Raw genomic sequence first — 11406 nt, 5'->3', positions numbered from 1 at the left:
CCGGATAATCGGAATTCCGGATAATCGAATTCCGGATAATCCGAATTCCGGATAATCCGAATTCCGGATAATCCGAATTCCGGATAATCCGAATTCCGGATAATCGGAATTCCGGATAATCGGAATTCCGGATAATCGGAATTCCGGATAATCGGAATTCCGGATAATCGGAATTCCGGATAATCGGAATTCCGGATAATCGGAATTCCGGATAATCGGAATTCCGGATAATCGAATTCCGGATAATCCGAATTCCGGATAATCCGAATTCCGGATAATCCGAATTCCGGATAATCCGAATTCCGGATAATCGAATTCCGGATAATCGGAATTCCGGATAATCGGAATTCCGGATAATCGGAATTCCGGATAATCGGAATTCCGGATAATCCGAATTCCGGATAATCCGAATTCCGGATAATCCGAATTCCGGATAATCCGAATTCCGGATAATCCGAATTCCGGATAATCGAATTCCGGATAATCGGAATTCCGGATAATCGGAATTCCGGATAATCGGAATTCCGGATAATCCGAATTCCGGATAATCCGAATTCCGGATAATCCGAATTCCGGATAATCCGAATTCCGGATAATCCGAATTCCGGATAATCCGGAATTCCGGATAATCGGAATTCCGGATAATCGGAATTCCGGATAATCGGAATTCCGGATAATCGGAATTCCGGATAATCGGAATTCCGGATAATCGGAATTCCGGATAATCGGAATTCCGGATAATCGGAATTCCGGATAATCGAATTCCGGATAATCGAATTCCGGATAATCGGAATTCCGGATAATCGGAATTCCGGATAATCGGAATTCCGGATAATCGGAATTCCGGATAATCCGAATTCCGGATAATCCGAATTCCGGATAATCCGAATTCCGGATAATCCGAATTCCGGATAATCCGAATTCCGGATAATCCGAATTCCGGATAATCCGAATTCCGGATAATCGGAATTCCGGATAATCGGAATTCCGGATAATCGGAATTCCGGATAATCGGAATTCCGGATAATCGGAATTCCGGATAATCCGAATTCCGGATAATCCGAATTCCGGATAATCCGAATTCCGGATAATCCGAATTCCGCATAATCCGAATTCCGCATAATCCGAATTCCGGATAATCCGAATTCCGGATAATCCGAATTCCGGATAATCCGAATTCCGGATAATCCGAATTCCGGATAATCCGAATTCCGGATAATCGGAATTCCGGATAATCGGAATTCCGGATAATCGGAATTCCGGATAATCGGAATTCCGGATAATCGGAATTCCGGATAATCGGAATTCCGGATAATCCGAATTCCGGATAATCCGAATTCCGGATAATCCGAATTCCGGATAATTCGAATTCCGGATAATCTGAATTCCGGATAATCCGAATTCCGGATAATCTGAATTCCGGATAATCCGAATTCCGGATAATCCGAATTCCGGATAATCCGAATTCCGGATAATCGGAATTCCGGATAATCCGAATTCCGGATAATCCGAATTCCGGATAATCCGAATTCCGGATAATCCGAATTCCGGATATTCCGAATTCCGGATATTCCGAATTCCGGATATTCCGAATTCCGGATAATCCGAATTCCGGATAATCCGAATTCCGGATAATCCGAATTCCGGATAATCCGAATTCCGGATAATCCGAATTCCGGATAATCCGAATTCCGGATAATCCGAATTCCGGATAATCCGAATTCCGGATAATCCGAATTCCGGATAATCCGAATTCCGGATAATCCGAATTCCGGATAATCCGAATTCCGGATAATCGGAATTCCGGATAATCGGAATTCCGGATAATCGGAATTCCGGATAATCCGAATTCCGGATAATCCGAATTCCGGATAATCCGAATTCCGGATAATCCGAATTCCGGATAATCCGAATTCCGGATAATCCGAATTCCGGATAATCCGAATTCCGGATAATCCGAATTCCGGATAATCCGAATTCCGGATGATCCGAATTCCGGATAATCCGAATTCCGGATAATCCGAATTCCGGATAATCCGAATTCCGGATAATCCGAATTCCGGATAATCCGAATTCCGCATAATCCGAATTCCGCATAATCCGAATTCCGGATAATCCGAATTCCGGATAATCCGAATTCCGGATAATCCGAATTCCGGATAATCCGAATTCCGGATAATCCGAATTCCGGATAATCCGAATTCCGGATAATCCGAATTCCGGATAATCCGAATTCCGGATAATCCGAATTCCGGATAATCCGAATTCCGGATAATCCGAATTCCGGATATTCCGAATTCCGGATATTCCGAATTCCGGATAATCCGAATTCCGGATAATCGGAATTCCGGATAATCGGAATTCCGGATAATCGGAATTCCGGATAATCCGAATTCCGGATAATCCGAATTCCGGATAATCCGAATTCCGGATAATCCGAATTCCGGATAATCCGAATTCCGGATAATCCGAATTCCGGATAATCCGAATTCCGGATAATCCGAATTCCGGATAATCGGAATTCCGGATAATCGGAATTCCGGATAATCCGAATTCCGGATAATCGGAATTCCGGATAATCGGAATTCCGGATAATCGGAATTCCGGATAATCGGAATTCCGGATAATCGGAATTCCGGATAATCGGAATTCCGGATAATCGGAATTCCGGATAATCGGAATTCCGGATAATCCGAATTCCGGATAATCCGAATTCCGGATAATCCGAATTCCGGATAATCCGAATTCCGGATAATCGAATTCCGGATAATCGGAATTCCGGATAATCGGAATTCCGGATAATCGGAATTCCGGATAATCCGAATTCCGGATAATCGAATTCCGGATAATCCGAATTCCGGATAATCCGAATTCCGGATAATCCGAATTCCGGATAATCCGAATTCCGGATAATCGAATTCCGGATAATCGGAATTCCGGATAATCGGAATTCCGGATAATCGGAATTCCGGATAATCGAATTCCGGATAATCGGAATTCCGGATAATCGAATTCCGGATAATCGGAATTCCGGATAATCGGAATTCCGGATAATCGGAATTCCGGATAATCGGAATTCCGGATAATCGGAATTCCGGATAATCGGAATTCCGGATAATCGGAATTCCGGATAATCCGAATTCCGGATAATCGAAATTCCGGATAATCGGAATTCCGGATAATCGGAATTCCGGATAGTCGGAATTCCGGATAATCGGAATTCCGGATAATCGGAATTCCGGATAATCGGAATTCCGGATAATTTTTTTTTATTGTTTGAACAGCATCAGAATTCCTATATGTTCTATAACCGAATAAAGTGTGTGTTAAAATCCGGAGTGTTGTATTGTTCATATTTAACATTTAACATAATATATATATATACGAGGTCTGTTCAAAAAGTACCCGGAATTACTAATAATTAAATTTCGCGGGTCTGGAGTGTCTGATTGTCAAAATTTTTTTTTATTGTGTTGGTATACATGCCCCTAAAGTATGATGAAATTTTCAGCTATATTCACTGTTTACTTTGTCTGTGGTAGTCGCTAAGGTTCCGACGTGTTTTTCTGAGCTCGGCGATTTTTACAATGGAAGAATTGAAAAGTCAAAGAATTTGTATTAAATTTTGCGTAAAAAATGAAATAAAGTGTTGCAAAGTGCAAAAATTCACCAGATATGGCTCCGTGTGAATTTTTCCTATTCCCAAAGTTGAAGAGACCCATGAAAGGACGGCGGTTTTCCTCGATTGAAGAAAATCGCTGAGAGTGCTCAAGGACATATCAAAAAGTGAATATCAAGGGTGCTTCGAAAATTGGAAAAAACGCTGGCATAAGTGTATTATATCTGGGGGGGACTACTTTGAAGGGGACCACATTAATGTAGACGAATAAATAAATATTTTTTTGAAAAAACGAAAATTCCGGGTACTTTTTGAACAGACCTCGTATATATATATATATATATATATATATATACCCGGCAAACTTGAAACGGGCAGGTGGCAAAAAGATTTAAAGCCTTATTATAGTTTTAAAGGTAATTCACAAAATAATTACATTTTTAACTAATGCTTAAAAACTACCAACGGAAGAAAATACTTTTATTATGGATTCTCAAAGATTACCGTTTATCTCCCCCATTTCAAAGATTACCGTTTTCAAATCAAGCTTGTAGCTGGCTATAAATCTTTTTTCCTCTACTTTCAAATGTTGTTGTTAAACAATGCTTAACTTTACTGATTTTTGACAAATCGGTGGTTGACTTTTTTAACCCCGGACTTTCATATATTACTATCTATTCTGCGATAAATTCTGGAAAATTATAACTGGAAAAATGTTATTCGACAAAAGGTCCATTTGATCGATACCAAATTTAGGTTCTGAATTTAAATAACATAAATAAAAAATAATATAACAACCTAGAAAATGTTTTATAAATACCAATGAGCATATAATTATACAAATAAGATCTTTCAGAGCACCGTGTTTGAGAAAAATATGCCAAAAATGCATTTTCATATTAACATGTCGAAAAAGTTTATATTTTGAGTCTCTAGTAACACTTGGGCCCCGTTTACTAACGTTTTTGTATATAAATAAAACTACAAACAAAACTACTTACTACAAATTTATCACAAATAAATAATATTCGCGTAAAACATCCTATTAAACGTAATTGAACATCATCTGTCAAAAGCGTTTGACATTTCACGAAATTGCCACCGTCCATTGTTCTATTTAAATTACGCTTCTACAAAAATTTTCAAATTATAAATGTAAAGTTTCTACGCGGATTTGAAATAATTTCTCACCTTTTGGACATTCTCTGGATTGGCACGAATTTTTCAAGACTAAGACTGGCCAAATCGATTCAGCCGTTTTCGAGTTTTATTCGGACATTTGAAAGAGAGCTCCATTTTTATATATATATATATATATATATATATATATAATTAACTTCCCGTAGCGCAAACTTGGCGATTACTATAACTTGGGAAGGTAAATCTAGCGGCTTCGGAGATCCAGTAAAAATAAGTAAAAAACATGCCATTTGAAGTCAAAAATGATTATTAGATCATATCATGGAGATTTTAATAATGTGTATCAATTTTGTTTACATTTCTATGGGTTTCGTAACATCGTTTGCCTGTTAGACGGCGACGCGGCGCTTACGCGCTTCGATATTGCGTCTCTATACAGTTAAAGCAGTGCGATTGCTTTAAAAAAAGTTCAAAATTTCTAAAATATTTAAAAATAAAAATATATATTTATATATATTCCAAAAGTTTTTTTCCAAAATTATTTAAAATTTCTAAAAAATCTAATTTTTTCAAAGTATAAAACAAATTTAATCTTTTTTAAAAAAAAATAATTTTTGGTACGGGAAGTTCCAGCAATTTGTCTTAAGGCACGATTCCATACTCCACTAGTTTATTTTTTTTATTGTTAATAGTTCCTGAAAAAGGAGACATCCCATATCCCCGATACGTAGAATAAAATAAATGAAAAAGAAACATAAACATATAAAGGATCAAGGATATTCCATATTCGAATACTGACCTTCGCACATAATGCTGTGCTGCAAATGTATTAATAATGGGGTATTTGTAGAGTACGTGCACATCTGCGTATTTATATCTTATCCTTTGAAATTCTAATGCGGCTCTGTATTTGTGTGCATGCGTACACATATGCGTCGTCATGATGTGTGCGATGCCCCAATCGAAAGTGGACTCAGGAGCTCTATAGACTAATGCGACTCTGTGTGTGTGTTTATACTCGCGTATGTGTCAAAGTGTGTGTGGCTTTGCTAGTATTGGACAATTATAATTTGACGTATGGTAAATGAGGAGAAAACACTTTCATTTTGTCTACGTATTAAGATTCGATTAAGCATCGGAAAGGAACTTGCATCGTGCAACAACAGCACAAAAATAGTGAACGCAAACGCACAATCAGTCAACCGTCACTGCTAGTGATAACAGAAACTTTGAGTTTTGGGTACAAAAAACACATTTCTTACATAATAAATATACGAGAAACATGTCTATCTATAAATTGTACGACGATTTAAAATATAACAAATCCAGCATTTGATAAACATATGAAAAACTTCATTTTTTTCTGTGATAATTTCGTGAAATTGATGTTTAATAATTCATAAACATGGACAGTATATTGTTAACTATATCAAGTGGTTTAGGAGTTTCAGAACCTGCCCTACGTTTGCTTGTATCAACCCTCCTGGGTAAAGTATAAATTAAATTCATATTAATTATTTATTATCTATTGAGAAACTAGGTTAGTTTTTAGTGACATCAATTATTCATTCATGTTTCAGGATATCCACTGGCCTATTTATATCGAACGCAAATTCTAAAAAAAAGTGAAACAGTTAAGAATGTTTTTATTGCTTTTACTGGAATATTACTTTGCTATTTTAATTATGGATATGACATACGACATAGTTTGGGAGCAGTGTTATTTACCTATTTGAACATGAAATTTTTAGCTGGAACATCTTACAGTGTAATAATACAATTTATTTTTCATATGGGACATCTCCTCATAGGTAAAGTATTTTATTATTATTTTTATTTTAATAATTATTCATTAAAATCCCAATTTTTTCATTATTTTTTTTGCAATTTATCAATAATATTCATGTTATTTTATCATACTGTCTATAAGTGCATTTATAAAATAATATTTATATTATCATTCTATATTTATGCAGTTAACAATACATTTATATTGAGTATATATGGTTCGTTCAATATTGAACACTATTGTGCTTAATAAATTTTAGCAATATTGTTTTTTTTTTTCAAAAGCTATTTACAATAAATTTATTGGGTGTTTCTATATTGTGCAATATATGATTCATTACATTAAGCACTATTATGGTTAAAAAAATTTAGCAATATTGAATTTTCCAAAAGCGATTTATAACAAATTTATCCACTAATGTATATTCTGTGTATTATTATTTGGTTTGGGTATATTATATGGTTCGTTACATTTAACACTATCATGGTTAGTGTTATTTAATTTCTTCAAATGCAATTTATAACAGATTTATCTGGTTTTTATATTGTGTATTATTGGTTTATTACATTCAACACTATTATGGTTAATAAATTTTAACAATATTGAATTTTCCAAAAGCGATTTATAACAGATTTATCCAGCAATAATGTATACTATGTATTATATGGTTCGTTACATTCACATATTGTGGTTAATAAATTTTAGCATCATTGAATATTTTCAAAAGCAATTTAACATCTTTATTAAATAATGAATGTATGTGTTATATGACTTGTTACATTCAACACTATGTGCTTAATAAATTTTAACAATATTGAATATTTTGAAATGCGATTTATAACAAATTTTGTTTGTTCAGTAATGTATATTGTGTTTATTATATGGTTTGTTACATTTAACACTATCATGGTTAGTGTTATTCAATTTCTTCAAGTGCAATTTATAACAGATTTATCTGGTTTTTATATTGTGTATTATTGGTTTGATACATTCAACACTATTTTGGTTAATCAATTTTAGCAATATTGATTTTTTCAAAAGCGAATTTCAACAAATTTATTGGATTTTTTTATATTGTGCTTGTTTTTTTATTGTGTGTTCTATAATATATGATTCTTTACATTCAACACTATTATAATTAATAAATTTAAGCAATATTGAATTTTCCAAAAGCGATTTATAACAGATTTATCCAGTAATAATGTATTTTTCGTTACATTCAACACTATTGTGGTTAAAAATTTTTAGCATCATTGAATATTTTCGAAAGCAAATCAACATCTTTATCAAATAATGTATATGTGCTTAATAAATTTTACCAATATTCAAATACGATTTAAAACAAATTTTGCCCAGTAATGCATATTGTGTATTATATGGTTCATTTTATTCAACACTATTATGTTTAATCAACTTCAGCAGTAATGAATTTTTTCAGTATTGAAATTTGTCCAGTAATGAATAGTGTTCAATATATGATTCGTTACATTCAACACTACTGTGGTTAATAAATTTGAGCAGTATTAAATTTTTTCAAAAGCGATTTATAACATTTATCCAGTAATACATTCAAAACTATTATTATGGTTAATACATTTTAGCAATATTTATTTCTTTAAAAAGCGATTTATAACATATATCCAATAATGTATATTTTGTATTATATTGTTCGTTGCATTGAACATTGTGGTTTATAAATTTTAGCAATAATAATTTTTAAATAAAATAATTTTCTCAAAAGCGATTTAACAAATTTAACCACTAATGTATATTTTATATTATATTGTGCTTTGCATTCAACATTATTGTGGTTAATAAATTTTGGCAACATTGAATTTTTTAAAAAACGATTTAAATTAAATCAGTTGTAATATATCTTGTAACTTTTTTCTACTCTTTCCTGAAATAAAATTTAGCACATTCTACTTGTATTATTAAAAGTATGATACTTTTCGGATGTTTGTTTTTGCCTATGAGAGTTTATGTTAATGTAATATTTCTAAATTTCAAATTTATTTACACCCATACCCAAAAATATAGTAAAATTTATATCATACCCATTTTATTCCATATTTATCAACATCCACAAACGACACCGTTAATTTGTATGAATATTGTTGAATTAAGATTGAATTCAAATTTTGTTTGATTCTTTCTTTTTAAAATATATCAAATTCAAAACGATTAAAACCTCTAGTACTTTAAAACATATTTAAGAATCTACTGTTGTTAGTACATTCATTTTAATATTTGAAATATATATATATATATATATATATATATATATATATATTTTATTGATCATCTAATTAATCAAATTTTAACGTTATATTGGGATATCTTCCATATAAAATGTTCAATTAAAATATATGTACTTACTGTAAATGTAGTTTGCTGATGGTAAATTTGCTTTATAGGATATTATTTTACTGCATCGGACTCATATGACATAAAATGGACAATGCCACATTGTGTTCTGGTATTGAGACACATTGGACTTATGACCGATATTTATGATGGTCAAACTGATCCTGAAAAATTGTCAGCCCGTTACCGTCACTCAGCACTGAAAACGTAATAAACTAATATATACTACTACATACATATATATACATATACATATATATATATATATATATATATATATACATACTTTTCCTAACCAAGAGTTTTCAAAATTACTCTAATTGTTTTAACGTATTGACATATTGAGGAGTTCGTTTACATGGATATGCAATATTTACTCTTCGGCTATATCCATAACCATACAAAATCAAATCAATTTAACAAAGACTAAATATGACTTATTGCCTTGTCTTGAAAATGAATTCTTGCATAATTTAATATAGTTCATTTTCAATTTTTTGTATACGGTTGTCAATCAACTTCAAATTTCTATGGAAACATTTAATTTCTGTTTTGTCACAGAAATATTTAGCACTTTTTCATTGCATTCGGTAACATAGGAAATACAAGAATTAAAAATTATTGAATCTATTTAATTTGTTCTAATTTTCCAGACCACCAAGTTTACTTGAAATATTAGGATATACATATTTTCCAAGCAGTTTTTTGGTAGGACCGCAATTTCCAATCACTCGATATAAAAAGTTCATTAGTGGGTCATACGATGATAAGGTAAGAACATTTAATATACTATATGTGAGAATTATGTTAATCTATTTTTGTTAAATCAAAATTTCATATGCCATTAAAAAATAAAAATCTATGTATTCAATATATCTCAAAATATATTATCTAAAAAAAAAATACATTTATCATATATTAATCTTTATATAAATATTATATCAAGTTAATAATATTGTTTATGAAAATGAACTAAAATTATATTATTTTTGACTATTTTCAGGACGGATATTTTAACTACAGTTTGAAAAGATTTGCTCTGGGTTGCGTGTATCTAATTTTGAACCAAGTAGGATCAGCTTGGTTGTCGGATGAGTACTTATTTTCAGAAGACTATCTTAATGCAAATATTTTCAAGAGAATAATCTACATGGGTTTCTGGGGTAAATTTACACTTTACAAATATATTTCTATCTGGTTGCTGACAGAAGGAGCTTGCATTGGATTTGGTAATTAGCTCATTTTTGCAGTAGAATTTGTTTAAAATATCTTAATATTACAATGCTTTATTTTAAGGTTTGACATATAATGAAGCTAAAAACGATTGGACTGGTTGCCAAAATATTAATCCCTACTTGTTTGAAAATGCTAAATGTTTTGGAGATTATATTGAAAGTTTCAATTGTAACACCAATATGTGGGTTGCAAATTATGTTTTTACAAGGTTACGATTTTTGGGAAACAAGTAAGTTTAATAAACCCATAATACCAGTTAAATAAATAAATTTGTATCACTGCCATAAGCACAAATGCTTATATTTGGTAATATAAGCATCCTTAGTAATTACATGTCATGATTTTATTTACCACTTCAAGATAGTTTTTTTTAACTCAAATGAAATATAAAATTATGAAAAATGATTTCATTTTCAAGATACCTCAGTCAAGTCTCATCCTTACTATTTCTGGCAATATGGCATGGCTTCCACAGCGGTTATTACATGTGCTTTTTCATGGAATTTGCAGTTGTATTTTTTGAAAAGGAGGTACGTATTTTTAATGTATTTAATTAGTGTTGACAAATTTTGTTAAAAGTCTTCTTATTAAAATTTTATCTATATTTTTCAGTTTACAAGTATGATAGCAAAGAGCAGTGTGGCAACAAATTTATTAAATTCCCCAGCAATGGCACCTGTAATATTCGTTATTCTGAAATTTTATACAGTGGTCAACATGGGATATTGTATAACACCTTTCGTTTTTCTAAGCTGTGCTAAGTGGTGGAACTTATATTCAGTAGTGAGGTTTTATGGATTCATAATTTTCTTTCCTTGGGTCTTCTTATACAAACCAGTTCTATACGCGGTGTTAAAATCTGTGGATAGTTCATTTCATCGTCCTCCAGTAAAATCAGCAAAGGCTGAATAGTGCTGAAGTTGCTGCTTGTAATACTGATTTTGCCATTCAATTGGAATAGGCATATTATTAAGCAAATGAAAAAAGTTACAAATAATTCTAATTGAACTCGAAATATTGTGTCTACCATATGGAAATCAATTGCATATTGTAGTTATTCAGCAGTTCAATGCATTTTTGAAATGACATTTCGTGAAAATTTAGTATTAGTAGTATTTCCCAGTGAGTGTCTATAAAACTAAATAGTTCGAATATTTAAATAGGACTTCCTAAAGCCATTTTTAATAGCTTTTATTCCGCATAGTATTTATTAACTTATACCTCCAGATGCAAATATTGTTCCTTATGTTAATCC

At 32.1% G+C, this 11406-nt stretch overlaps 1 protein-coding gene across 1 annotated transcript; it reads left to right on the top strand.

Moving 5' to 3' along the window:
- The first annotated feature begins 5707 nt into the window (after positions 1-5707).
- On the top strand, positions 5708-11370 carry LOC113374703 (lysophospholipid acyltransferase 5). The gene is made up of 8 exons (XM_026614677.1): positions 5708-6246; positions 6340-6570; positions 8966-9122; positions 9569-9686; positions 9919-10144; positions 10212-10380; positions 10570-10681; positions 10764-11370. The coding sequence occupies exons 1-8, from the start codon at positions 6165-6167 to the stop codon at positions 11061-11063; spliced, it is 1395 nt and encodes a 464-aa protein (XP_026470462.1). The 5' UTR covers positions 5708-6164; the 3' UTR covers positions 11064-11370.
- Positions 11371-11406: the final 36 nt, after the last annotated feature.

This window comes from Ctenocephalides felis, unplaced genomic scaffold, assembly GCF_003426905.1.
Source record: "Ctenocephalides felis isolate EL2017-DRISC unplaced genomic scaffold, ASM342690v1 CF-g0.4_SCAFFOLD_01886, whole genome shotgun sequence".
NCBI lineage: Eukaryota > Metazoa > Arthropoda > Insecta > Siphonaptera > Pulicidae > Ctenocephalides > Ctenocephalides felis.
This window is presented reverse-complemented; position numbering and strand designations above follow the sequence as displayed.

What these genes read in the sequence shown, in the direction of transcription:
- LOC113374703 (XM_026614677.1), top strand. Translation starts at nt 6,165, where the DNA reads ATGGACAGTATATTGTTAACTATATCAAGTGGTTTAGGAGTTTCAGAA. An exon ending in TATGGGACATCTCCTCATAG is followed by an intron (nt 6,571 to 8,965) that starts GTAAAGTATTTT and finishes TTTGCTTTATAG; the next exon opens with GATATTATTTTACTGCATCG. An exon ending in GTGGGTCATACGATGATAAG is followed by an intron (nt 9,687 to 9,918) that starts GTAAGAACATTT and finishes GACTATTTTCAG; the next exon opens with GACGGATATTTTAACTACAG.